Genomic DNA, 14246 nt, shown 5'->3' with positions numbered 1-14246 from the left:
GTTAAAATATCTAAAGTAATTTCAAACTAAGCTTCCTTGATTTTGAGTTGAGTTTAATGATTTTGAACTAGGAGTGATAATTTCGAATTGGCCTTGCTCAATTCAAAATTTTCAAATTCATCTTTTGTGATAGCTTTTTGTCATTTCTTCCTACTTTTAAATGGATATTCCCCACTTCAAAATTTCAAAGTGATGTATTGTTTTTCATTCATTTGCATTTTTCTTCATTTTTTACATGTCTCCAATTTGAAATTTCAAAATAATGCACTGGTATTCATGATTCTCTCATATTTAGCCTCTTCTTGCTTTTTTTCATCAATTTGACTTGATTTTCATACCTTTCCTTGCTTCCATTCCTCTTCACAAGTGTGGAGTCTCATATTTTTAGCATGGTTTCAACCTCATTTCATCTTGCATCTGCAGTTTGCTCCAATTTCACCTTTATTCTCCCGTTTATGCCTTTTTACTTAAATAGCACATTAGTCCTCAAGATTTGGTACTAGCATAAATTCAAGCTAAAGAAACTGATTAGTGTTTCATGTCTTATATAATACACATTATTTATCCTCTCTAAATGCGCATACTTAGGTACCAATCGCCACCGTCAGCCTAAACTTTTCTAGTCTCAAGTAAATAAGGTAGTAAAGAAAATCAAACATTATCATTCAAGAAGGCATAGTAACACAACATATTTCCCCACAGTAGTCAAATAATTAAGAATTTGATACTTTTAGGATTAAGGAAAAAACTTTTTTTCATAAAAACCCCTCAATTAAAACTAACACAACCGAGATTATCTATAGGTCTCAATTGGAGAATTTTTAACACAAGTACATTTTAATTAAACCTAATACTTCAAACTTGTGAGTTGGACCTTCTTGTAAAATCCTTAAAGGCCCCACAACTCATTTACTTGCCAAATTATAACATTAGTGCTCAATAATGGTCTTCTTAAGTTAAAATGGCTTTTACCATTAAACACTTGAGAACTTTTAAAGGTGTCCCTAAACTCCAATTTTCATGTGAATTAAGGCATGACATTCTAATTAAGAATAGACAAATACAATTTATAATTAAGATGAATAAGTCATTAATCATCTAAAATTTTAGGGTCATTTCATAGATGCAAGGGAGGCCCTAAAAACCGCCTTCTCCTTAGCTTAATCTATCTATACTCAAAAGACATGAAAATGAAGTCAACATCAAGATAAAAAACAAAACATAAGAAAATCATCATTAAAATCCAAGATTTAACTTCAATATTGCATTAAATCAAAGTTTAGAAGTAAGTACATCCAAGTCTAATAAAAGGAAAGAAGTTTCAGATATTACAAAGCAATAAAATGTGAAAGACATCAGGCAAAAGAGTACTGTGGAAAATGTCTCCTTTCCCTAGAGCTTTCCAAAAGAAAAGGAAGAAGAAGACAAGTTGCAAAATGGTTTTTTATGAGTGCTCCATTGATGCCCTAAGTCAGATACCATATGGACATATCAAAAAATAAAGTGAGAGATTCAATGTTGTCTTAAGAAAAGTCCAAAAAATTGTGGGTCATGTATGTTCTCAAGGTTCTAGAACAAAAATGACAGCAATGTTGGAGAAAATGACATTAAGTAATAGGGTGATGCTGTTTTAATTTTTAATAGTAGAGGGAACGTTTCTGCTCAAAATGGCAGTAGAACTTAGAAACAGGTCCAGGATATGAGGTAAGCATCACTGTGGTGCCATTTTTGGCAGAATACATCTCAGCTCCTTCAGCACTTTTCCTTTTTTTTTTTTTTATCATTATTTTCTGATTTCTTTCACATATGCAAACAATGTCCCAATTTCTTAAAATTGGTGAATCTAAAATTTAATAAAATTTACTTGAGCTTATTTCGACATCTCTAACCCTCTCAACAAGCGTAAAACTTTTTATTGGTTGAAATAAGACTACAATAATATTCATGGGACTTTGATTCTTCAACTCCACCTCATACCTTAATTATTCTTGCATTCTAGATATCCCAAAAGGTTTCCAAGACCATCATTATTTATGAAAATAACTTACATCAACAATTAATGGAAAATATGAGTAAACCGAACACATGCAAGCTAGCATATAATTGACTAGTTAAGTGATACATTTAACATTAGAATCAAGCTTAAGATATGATTGTTGTCCTCATTACCATGCAAAATGTGACATCAATCAAAATGGTAGAAGTTTTATTTATAAACCCTAGATTTCAAAAAACCCATATGCACTTCAAACAAAACCTGAATGCTTTGAACAACACTCATCCATTTCGTACAAAAGCTTCCCAACTTTGAACCATGCGCTTCCATGTGCAAATATAACCTATAGACCAACATCTCTTCTAATAAGATTGAATTTTCATTTTTAATAAATGGGGAAACTGTCATACATCCTTCTTAGAGAAAAAAAAAATGATAAAAAGAAAAAGAAGAAGAAACAAGATAAAACTTAACTCATTAAACCAAATTATAGTAGTTAATATTAGAAAGAATGGAATAAGTATTGATCAAATTGTATGAACTTAGAAGTATAAACAGAAGAGGTAGACTAATTCCTATTATGAACATCCCCAATCACCTTATTATATTTATGGTCTATTTGGTTGAAAATAAAAGAAAATTTGGACTATTATCAAGTTTGAAGTTTTCCTTTTCCTTTTCCTATAGTTTCTTAGCAACCAAATGAATCATTGAGCAAAAATGACTGAGTGGGCAAGCGTGTGGAGAAATTTGAAGCCCCATAAAACCAAGTTAGCACATCCTCAAAAATGATCTAACATGTTTTACTTACAACACTAGAACTCTTATATATATATATGACCGAGTGGGCACTAGTGTGGAGAAATTTGAAACCCTATAAAACCAAGTTAGCACATCCTCAAAAATGATCTAACATGTTTTACATACAACACTAGAGCTCCTATATATATATAAAACCAAGTTAGCACATCCTCAAAAATGATTTAACATGTTTTACATACAACACTAAAGCGCTTATATATATATATATATATAAGAGCAAGCTGAGTCTTCCATATACCGGACGGCTCTCTCCAAATCTAGGCACAAAAGAAATGTGGTCTCTTCTCTTCCTTTAGGGAATAATGACTAGGGTTTCTTTTTAGAGAATGGAAGATAATTAAAAACTTGTCTAACCTGAAGCCTAATCCTAATCTTAAACCCTTCCCATCTCTATTATTTTTAAGAATCATTCTCAAAAATTGATTTTAAAAAATTATTTTTTAAAATATTCCCAACCAAATATAAGGATTATAAAAAACATCAAAGAGAAATATTTGAGAACTCTGGGAAACTCTCAACCTAAATCTCATTCCATATCAAAGTTTATTGTAAATTGACTTTTATGCATTACTAAATAGGAAATATAGTCATTTGTAGAATATTTAAGTTCTAACAATAATTAAGCAAGACGTAACCATCTAATTAATATGACAAAAACGAGTATAATACAAACAAAAATGATAAAAAGTTAACGGTCTTCTGACTGACTCTTTAATATTAACTATTCAACACTTAGAAAAACCCGCTAGAGATATATGAAGTCATGGAACTATTTCAAATCAGTAAAATAAGTTGATGTTTGAGCGACATCCTCATGATCACAGAGGCCATAATTCTTGATGAAGTACTAATATAAGACACAAAATGAGCTGGTTATAAGGATGCCATAAGATTGATCTTACATAAAACAACATTGAAATTAAGAGATCCAGGAAACTAGTAACCCCCTCATACATGCCCCCACAATTATTTTCTAACCTTAGGAACAAGGCGCAGTGGATTTTCCTTCCTCAATGTAATAACCAACCACTCCTCCATGTCTATTTGGGCGGAGTCCATATTGTCCGGAAGAGACCAATCAAACAAGTGGACCAACGTTGCAAGAACCAAGGGAACTTGCCTAGCACCCAAAGCCATTCCTGGACAGATTCTCCTCCCTGCCCCAAATGGTATATATTCGAAATCATTTCCCTTGAATTCCAACTTTGAATCCAGAAACCTTTCTGGTGTGAAGCTCAATGGGTCATCCCAAACCTTGGGGTCTCTCCCCATAGCCCAAATGTTCACAAATACTTGGGAGTCTTTTGGAATTGTGTAGCCCATGACTTGGCATGTCTCCATGGCTCGGTGAGGAAGGAGTAGTGGTGCTGGAGGATGCAATCTCAGGGTCTCTTTCACACAGGCTTGGAGATAGGGCAGATGAGGCAAATGGGACTCTCTTACTGGAGATTCACCGATTATTTTTGTGAGTTCATCTCGAAGTTTATACATGACATCTGGGTTTCTAATCAGCTGTGTAATTGCCCATTCTATTGTCAATGTGCTAGTGTCTGCCCCGGCACTGAAGAGCTCCTGCAGAGATGAAGAAGTAAATTCAAGTCATAATAACTAGAAGTGAAACCAGTTATGACTAATAATTTGTGTGTGGAAGAGAGTTTCTCTAACCAGAATCACTTGGTTGATCTGATCATCTTCAAACCTAATTTCTAAAAAAGCCTCCAAGAGGTCTCGATGGCTGGAACCAGGATTCTTTTGCTTCCTTCTTTCTTTGAGAGTCCCCTCCCAAGTAGCGAGAATCCTCCCCAGCGCCTCCTTGGATTTCTTCTTAGAACCGTGCAGATTCAATCCGTCCAATATAGGATAAAAGTCTGATAGATTTGGAGTAGCCCCCAACTCTGCAGCTCTATAGATGAAATCCTTCAAACCCTCACGCTCAAAATCACAAAGGTCCATTGAAAAAAACGTATTGCTCAGTATATTACAAATAGTAGTAAACACTAGATCCATAACCTTGACCACTTCACCTTCCTTTGTTGCCAAAAACTCCACCAACTCCATCACCTTCCTCTCCCTCAACTCCACATGAGACTCCATTGCTTTGCCTGAAAACATCTCCGTCCGGCAAATGGTTCTTAGATTCTTCCAGTTGTTGGTGCACTCCTTGGCAAACGCTAGTGACAAATGGTTAAGTTTAGGGTCCTTGACTGATAGTGAACTACTTACGTACCGGCCAGAGAGTGTCCGGTCATGGGTCTTGAGTACTTCAAGTGCTGCTGCAGGCGAGGATGCCACCACCATCAGCTGTGTACCGAGGCGTAGAGACATGAGTGGGCCATGGAGTTTGGCGAGGCTGGCGAGTTTGACATGAGGGTTCTTCCCCAGTTGGAGGAGGTTTCCGATGATAGGCCATGGATATGGACCCGGTGGAAGTGGTGGAGGTTTCAAGAAAATATGCTTGAGAATGAGCAAAAATGGTAGCAGAAGAAGAGCGTATACGAAAGAGGAGAGGCTGATATCTGCTGTGACTGTGTCTGAATCCATAGTGTTGATGAAAATGAAGCTGCAATACTGTCAGTGAATCTGTAAGTGCGTTTGGCAAGAGAGAAAAAGGGAAAGTTTGAATCGATGAAATTGTTGAAATAGATTTGAGTTGGAATGAAGAGGGTTGAGTTTGTGTCCACCGTTTTTATGCTTCCAAGTCCATCTTTTAAAGGGGATTCTGAAAAAATAAAAATATATATATATATTTTTAAATTAAATATTATGATTAAAATTATTTCCAAATTTGTTATACTTTCTGAGATGTTGAATAAAAAAATTATCCTTTGAAGGGAAAACTTTAATGTAAGGATTTATTTTTAAAAATTTAAATTTAAAATTTAAATTTTATACTTAAATTATTTTTTTAAATAACTTTAATATAATATAATTACAGGATAAACAACTTGTGATTGGTATCTGCGCAGGAAGTAAAATAAATAAACTGAAAAAAGCCAAAGTAAACGTGGTGGGTGGTCTCCATGTTTGATTCTTGGTGCTGCCATCACAAGTTTTCAATATAATACAATTCTTTCTAAATAAATATTTTGGTTGGTAACACTTTCAAGTGGTATTTTTTTAAGCAAAATAATATCAATATATTTTTCATATTAACTTATCCTTATTTTATATACACGATACCAAACCTAAATTTTATAAGTTTTTTCTGGATTTTACTTGAAAAATGTCTTTTCCCAATGTTGGTGAAGAATCACATCTAACAACCACTGAGTGGGCACTAATCATTATTTTATTTTGTGAGTGTGGTCAATGAAACAAGTTCCTTTTGGGTCATTACAAAATGAAATAAATAAATATTTTTTATATTTAAATTAAAAAATAAAAAGGAAATAATAAAAATAAATAAAAATTATTTCTCATATTTAATATTTATTTTTGTCCTATCGTGTTACACAAAGAAACAAAATTTTCTATTTTATTTCTTGTATTAGTGTCTATTCTATTTTCTATTTTATTTCTTGTATCAGTGTTTATTCTATTTTGTATTTTAGCGTATGTTTAAAATAATAAATTTTATTTTGAATAAGTTCAAATGTCATACTTGTTAAAAATGTAACAATATCTACACTCTCTATATTAACAATTTTACTATAAATTAATTGTTTATATATCAAAAGATTACAAACAAACAAATTCTACTTCCATGTGTCAGGTAAACTAACTTAATAACTAGTAACTTAATAATTTAATTTAAGTTATTAAATATGTTTCATAAAATAATTTAATGGAATGACTTAAAGTTAAAAATAATTTTAAGTAATAAATAAAAATAATTAAATTATTTTTAAGTTTATATCTTTATTTTAAAATTTTTTTCACCATATATCTTAATTATCTTCACGATCTCTTTTCCTGTTCTATAACTTCAATTGTTACTTAACATTTTTTACCCTAATTAGAATTTATGAAAATAAATATGTCAATTTGATTATTTAGAATAAACTTTTTGTTATTTTTATCAAACAAATTTAATACTTAAAAGTAAAAATTAAGTAATAAATTTCAAATCAACTTCTATATAATTTAACTTAAAATCAATTTAAGTCATTCAGTAATAAGTATTAAATTTTACTAAATACCCCTTAAATCACAATTGGAAATCTAATTAGATTGAAATACACACTATATTAGAGTCCATAAGAGTAATTTAATCATTTGATGATATGTAGATCTATTGTTATTTAAGGTTCTACTAGGGATAAGGACAACAAATATGATGGCATAATCTCATTTTAGAAACCAAATTGACAAACTAAACTCGTGTTGGAAAAAGACTAGAATAAAGTAAAATTGAAATAACTTTCCAAATTCCTTAAGTTTCTTAATCCTCTTCAAAATTGGAAATAAACCCAGATTCAATATGATTCTTTTGTCAAATCAGCATTGGATGTCTATCTCACATTATAAACATAGGGTGTTTGATTAATCAAATGACTTAATAATTTAATTTAAAGTTATTTTTAACATTAAGCATTAAGTCAAAATAGTTATCTTATACTTAATTTCAAATTATTTTCACCCCATTTACCTACTTTGGTAAGAGTGTATTTTAGAATTATGATTCTACTTTTATTACTCATAGTTTATAATAAATATTTTATGGGTATCTTTTCTATTTTACAATATTTTTAATATGAATATTTTATAAATAAATTTAATTAATGAAAATAAATGAGTTACTGTTAATGAGAATAAATTAATAAAAAGAAATATGTCAATTTAATAATTTAGAATAAATTTTAACTTAATTTTACCAAACAACCATAATACATAAAGTAAAATAATAATAATAATAATAAGTTTTAAATTCAAATTTTAAAAACAATTTAAATTGAAATCAACTCAAGTCATTAAGAATAAGTATCAAGTTTTACAAACAACCATTTAGGATTTTCTACTCAAATTGCTTTATAATGTCTCTAAGATTATAATGACCAATCAAATAAGCCCCCTTGCGAAATATTGGCAAAGCCATATTGGGACAAATAAGACCAACCATGAAGATCGATCACTCACACCATCAAATTTTCAAGAAGATTAACTCTACTGCTATCAACTAACAAGTAAAAAAAAAAAGACAAAAATAATGAAGGAGAAAGAAATGGAAGGAAGTTGGTGTTTGTTTTTTAACTTAATAAAAAAATTGATATTTTATTTTTCTATTCAACTAAAAGTAACATTTTAATATTAAACAACATAATTAAACTGAACTTATTAATCAAGTTCACTTTTGTTACGTACTTGGTTAATATTTTGACGCTTTTCATTTAACCAAAAAACAAACGTCACTACCAAGGGTTAAGGATGCTCTACCACCAACTTCTTTGGCTTATTACATAAGAGAGCATGTGACAATTACGGCCCTTATATAGTATAACATAAATGAAAAAACTTGCAACTCCACTCATAAACAACCACACAGTTTACGTAAAGCATCAATTGAACTAGTTCTCAGACTGCACTGAAAACAAATTGAACAAATATATGAAAAAGGGTTGCTCAAAATTATAGGTTTCTAATTAAAAGCATCCAAAACAAATTAAATTAAGACCTACTTTGATCTGTACGTTATTATAACAAGTAATAGATACAATATCCATATCATTAAGATATGTTTCTTCTTAGGTTGAAATCCATATCATTGATCGATTTAGGGCCTTCGATGTTTGCATTGAGTTTATGGGTGATTGGAATTTAGGGCTCACAAATAGATAGGAAGAAGAATGAAGAGACTCAATTAATTCCTTCAAATGATGCCTTTGTCCTTTCATTTTAAGTGATGTATAAAGCACGTGGGATGTTCTTTAAAGAAAGTAAACATCTTCCCAAAAAAATTAGTACAGTTCTATTCATAAATAACAAAAATCTTTCGTTCTTCTAATTTTATTTTATTTGAGAAAGAAAACTTAATTTTTTTAAAATTAAATTGTTAAACATTTTATGAAAATATTTTCAAAACTTTTGGTGAAACCAATTAATTGAATTTGTAACTTTTATTTGTAAAACTCTTGTTTTTTTTTTATAATAAAAAAAAATCTTATTTAATTTCTAAAATTTACTGTATATATTTATTTTATTAAAACTATCGATTTTTTTCCATAAAAATAAAAAATGTGACTAATATTTTAAAACTTTTTAAAAAGTTTTAACAAATTGATTTTTGTAAATTATTAAAATTAATAAGACATGTATAAATTGTTAAAAAAAAAACAAGAAGTTTTGACTTTGCATACATTTTTTATTTTTTATTTTTAAAATAAAATTCTTATATTAAACATTTTACTTAGATTTTTAAAAACTGATTTTTGGCTTTCGAAAAGCCAATTCAAACAGGCTCAAGAAATCCTTTTATACATGAAAATGATATGAAGCTTAGACCTATTATTGATATTCAGAAACATTCGAATTACATAGAACCCAGAAAACTAACCCACCCTCAGATACATGCCACACAGCACACAACTATTTTCTAACCCTAGGAACAAGGCGTAGCGGCTGTTCCTTCCTCAATGTAATAACCAACCATTCCTCCATGTCTAGCTGGGCAGAGTCCATGTTGCCCGGAAGGGACCAACCAAATAAGTGGACAAACGTCGCTAGGATCAGGGGAACTTGCCTACCACCCAAAGCCAATCCTGGGCATATTCTCCTTCCTGCGCCAAATGGTATATACTCGAAATCATTTCCCTTGAAGTCCAACTTTGAATCCAGAAACCTTTCTGGTTTAAAGCTCAATGGGTCATCCCAAATCTTGGGGTCTCTCGCCATCGCCCAAATGTTCACAAATATTTGCGAGTCTTTCGGAATTGTGTAGCCCATGACTTGGCATGTTTCCGCGGCAAGGTGAGGAAGGAGTAGTGGTGCTGGAGGGTGTAATCTCAGTGCCTCTTTCACACAGGCTTGGAGATAGGGCAGACGAGGCAAATGGGATTCTCTTACTGGAGATTCACCGACTATTTGTCTGAGTTCTCCGCGGAGTTTATCCATGGCGTCTTGGTTTCTTATCAGTTCTGCCATTGCCCATTCTACCGTCAAACTACTAGTTTCTGCCCCAGCACTGAACAGCTCCTGCAGAGATGATGAAGAGGTAAATCAAGGATTTAACCAGTAAGAGAAACGACTTATAACTATAATAATTTGTGTGTGTAAGAAGGGTTGTTCTAACCAGAATCACTTGGTTGATCTGATCATCTTCAAACCCAATTTCTAACAGAGCCTCCAAGAAGTCTCGATGGCTGGATCTATTACTCCTTTGCGTTCTTCTTTCTTTGAGAATGTCCTCCCAAGTAGTGGGAATCCTCTCAAACATCTCCTTGGCTTTCCTGTTAATACCCTGGATATCCAATCCACCCAATATAGGATAATAATCTGATAAATTTGGAGTAGCGCCGAATTCTGCATTCTTATGTATGAGATCCTTCAATGCTCCCCCAACTCTACCCTCATCCTCAAAATCGCAAAGATCCATTGAGAAAAATTTATTGCTTAGTATATTACAAATAGTAGTAAACACTAGATCCATAACCTTCACTACTTCACCTTCCTTTGTTGCCAAAAACTCCACCAACTCCGTCACCTTCCTCTCCCTCAACTCCACCTGAGACTCCATTGCTTTGCCCGAAAACAGCTCCATCCGGCAAATAGCTCTCAAATTCTTCCAGTTTGTATTGCAGTCCTTGGCAAACACTATTGACAAATGGTTGAGTTTAGGGTTCTTCACTGGAACTGAGCTACTGAGGTACCGGCCAGAGAGGGCCCGGTCATGGGTCTTGAGTACTTCCATTGCTGCTGCAGGCGAGGACGCCACCACCATCAGTTGTGTACCGAGGCGGAGGGACATGAGTGGGCCATGGAGTTTGGCGAGGTTGGCTAGTTTGGCATGAGGGTTCTTCCCCATTTGAAGGAGGTTTCCGATAATAGGCCATGGATATGGACCTGGTGGAAGTGGTGGAGGTTTGAGGAAAATGTGCTTGAGGATGACCAAAAATGGTAGCAAAAGAAGAGCGTACAAGAAGGAGAAGATACTGATATCTGCTGTGACCGTGTCTGGATCCATGGTATTGACGAAAATAATGCCTCGATACCGCAATACTGTGAGTGATTCTAAAAAAGTGTTTGGCAAAAGAGAAAAAGGGAAGGATTTAAATCCAAATGATAATTAAGTGGATTTGGTATCTGCAATTTTCTTTTTTCTTTTTTTCATCAAAATGATACCGTCTTATTTGTCAAGAAACCTCCCTTTGAACATTTTTAAAATTAATTTGTTTCGAATTGTACGCCTTGCACGTGATGCGCTGATATGATTGAGATTCGCGCAGGTAAAAAGATATTAATTTAATCAGATGCCTTCAATAATTGATATTAATTTATCATTATTTTTTATATGAAAAAAAATTTACTTTTTTTCTTTCAAAGTTGGCGAACAACCATACCTCCCATGACTTGGTAAACACTTCTAATTTTGTTTTTATATTTGAACAAAGGGTCTCCAAAAAGCCCGTGGCCCGCGGCCCGGCCCAAGCCCGACAGGCCCGAGCCCATTTTTGGATGGGCCGGGCCACTGGCCCCAAATTAGGTCCGGCCCGACCCAGCGGGTCGGCCCGTAGGCCCGCCACTTTAAAAAATATATATATATATTAAAAAAAATATTCAAGAAATAGAAAATGTTACATTAATAAAAATATTCATTGTTTACTATTTTATTTATTGAATATATACATTACATTTAAAAATGTGGGAAAAGTTTACATTACTACAAAATAAATACATCCCAACTAGGTTGACACCTACTTATTTGTCAATCATTTGTACTTTTCAACCATAAAAATAAAAATAAAAATATGACATACATTTAGTAAAATATTTTAATCATTATCTCTTGGAGGTGATAGCGAACTAGTGAAATTGAAAGGTTGTTCTACTCTTATTATATAACCAATCATTTCTTCACGACAATAAGATTCATCATAAGAAAATGTTTTTAAATTTCCACTTTCATCTTTATCTAATTGCATATAATTTCTAATATCTATATTATTTTTAGTTTTACAATTTTCATGATGCCTTTTTAAATGACTTGTACCTGCATTTGAGCCACCACTAAGAAGTTTGTTACAAATTTTACATTTTGCTTTTATTTCTTTTTTATTATTTTCTAAATTTATTTCTATTCTATAAAAAAAATTCCATATATTTGAAGTAAATTTTTTGCTATCACATGCATTAGATGAAGAACAAGAACCACTTGCCATAATTATAATTATTGATAAAATATTATGTTAAAAATAATAAATGTAAAATTAAAATGTAACAAATAAATAAAAGAAAAGGTGAAGTATGTTACTAAATTGGAGAACCGAAGCAGAAATTCCTTCAAATTTGAACTCTTTGAACCACCAATGCTTGTTTTTCACCACCAATAATATTGAATAATTTGAGACAAAATGCAATAATCAGAAATATTGTGGAATGGGAGAGAGTTTAAGAGTTGAGAGAATAAAAAAAAATTGAGGGTATTTAATATTTATAGGGATTTAAATATTAGGATTTAATTTTATTTTTTTTTTAAATTTCAAGACTGTTCAACGGTCATATATTTGAAATTGAATTATGAGTGGCATGTTCAACGGTCATGTAACCGTTGAACAGCCAACTCACTTCTATTTTTTTTCAAAAATCATACAACATTTCTAATATATATATAATTAATGCAAAATAGTTACACAAAAGATGGCTAGCTCAGTTGGTGGCTAGCTTTCTTATGGTTCCATAAGGGAAGGGGTTCAAATCCCTTTTCCTTCAAAATTAAAAATTATTTTAATTTTTACCCCTGCCCAGCCCGCCAAGCCCGCCCAGCTTGAGGGCCCACGGGCCTTAGATATATCAAGGGCCCGGCCCAGCCCGTTGACCAGTCAACGGGCTCAATGGCCCGGCTAGGGCTGGGCCACAGGCCTTACTCCTCTGGGTCGGGTGGCCCGGCTCGGCCCGTTGGAGACCCTTGATTTGAACTAAGAATCTATGACTCGTTTGTGGCTATGCTCTTATTCTATGTGGTTAAAGGCATATTGGTTTGAAAAATTATTTTTAAAAATTATAAATATAATCTTAATTTAAAATTATTAATATAATTTTTATTTTATATAAATTATACACATCACGAGGAAATATCAACTACTTCTCCAACGACTCTTTCCATGATGGCAATAAAGCGAGTTTAAGACAAGTTGTCATCATCTTAATACCCACAACAATAATTTGAAAATAAAATAATAAAGTAATGGTTAGAAGTACTTACGTGGTAAAACCCTTTTAATCAATAGGAAAACCTCCATAGGGTAAGATCGAAAAATATTCACTATATGAAAACAAAATTATAACATCTCTCAATTAAGAGGAGAAAACATAAAAGCTCACAAAAGAATGAAAGTATTTTTGGGATAAATAGTATAAAGGGTAGAAACCTCATTTTATAGGACAAGGAAGCTCCTCTTTTTGTCTTTTTCCAATGTAGGATGACTTCAACCTTAACATTCTCCCACTTGAAGTCATTTTTTATGTCTTGCCCCATCACATGTCGCTTAGGTTATTGCCAAGCTATAAAAAGATCTACACCAACTGAATTTATCAATATTAATTGGTTTTGTTAAGGCATATGCTAGGTTGTCTTTTATTGATCTTTTGCATATTTACGATTCTTTCTTCCAGCACTTCTCGCATAAAAGTGATATTGAACTCCTATGTGCTTAGTCCTAGAATGAAAGGTTGGATTCCTTGCAATGTGCAAGGCACTTTGACTATTACAAAATAGGAAAATCTTCTATTGTTTGTGCCCAAGCTCCTCCAATAACCTTTTAATCTAGATAACATCTTTACAAGCCTATGTAGTTGCCATGTACTCTACTTCTATCATAGATAAAACCACAATAGTTTGAAATTTTGAAACTCAACTCACAACTCCTCCTATAAGGGTAAACACATAACCCATAGTACATTTCCTCTTATTAAGATTACCTGCAAAGTCTAAATCAACATAGCCTTTGACGATGAATTCTGATCCTCCAAAACATAATGCAACATTTGAGACCCCTTTGATGTATCTAAGAATTCTCTTAACTATATTCCAATGTTCTCTCTCCAGATTTTTCATGAATCGAGTTACTGCTCCTACTACTTGTGCAATGTCTAGTCTTATACAAATCATTGCAAACATTAAGTTTCCCACTGCTGATGCATACGATGTTCAAGATAGTTTCATCCTCTTCGCTTCATTATTAGGACTCATACTCGAGAATAATTTGTAATTCATAAGAAGTAGAGTAAAAACTAGCTTATAATCATGCATGTTGAAGCGACGTAAAATTTTCTTCAA

At 32.5% G+C, this 14246-nt stretch overlaps 2 protein-coding genes across 2 annotated transcripts; both read right to left on the bottom strand.

Annotated features, from left to right (window-relative positions):
• Window positions 1-3587: 3587 nt before the first annotated feature.
• On the bottom strand, window positions 3588-5380 carry LOC100245281 (probable (S)-N-methylcoclaurine 3'-hydroxylase isozyme 2). Its single transcript, XM_010664213.3, has 3 exons — window positions 4484-5380; window positions 3797-4390; window positions 3588-3665 (listed from the first exon to the last, which is right to left on the bottom strand). The coding sequence occupies exons 1-3, from the start codon at window positions 5357-5359 to the stop codon at window positions 3588-3590; spliced, it is 1548 nt and encodes a 515-aa protein (XP_010662515.2). The 5' UTR covers window positions 5360-5380.
• A 3960-nt stretch (window positions 5381-9340) lies between these two features.
• On the bottom strand, window positions 9341-10934 carry LOC100267583 (probable (S)-N-methylcoclaurine 3'-hydroxylase isozyme 2). Its single transcript, XM_002274526.4, has 2 exons — window positions 10044-10934; window positions 9341-9946 (listed from the first exon to the last, which is right to left on the bottom strand). The coding sequence occupies exons 1-2, from the start codon at window positions 10932-10934 to the stop codon at window positions 9341-9343; spliced, it is 1497 nt and encodes a 498-aa protein (XP_002274562.1).
• Window positions 10935-14246: the final 3312 nt, after the last annotated feature.

The sequence above is a fragment of the Vitis vinifera genome, chromosome 16, assembly GCF_030704535.1.
Source record: "Vitis vinifera cultivar Pinot Noir 40024 chromosome 16, ASM3070453v1".
Lineage (NCBI taxonomy): Eukaryota > Viridiplantae > Streptophyta > Magnoliopsida > Vitales > Vitaceae > Vitis > Vitis vinifera.
The sequence above is the reverse complement of the archived record's forward strand: the minus strand, read 5'-3'. Positions and strand labels throughout refer to the sequence as shown.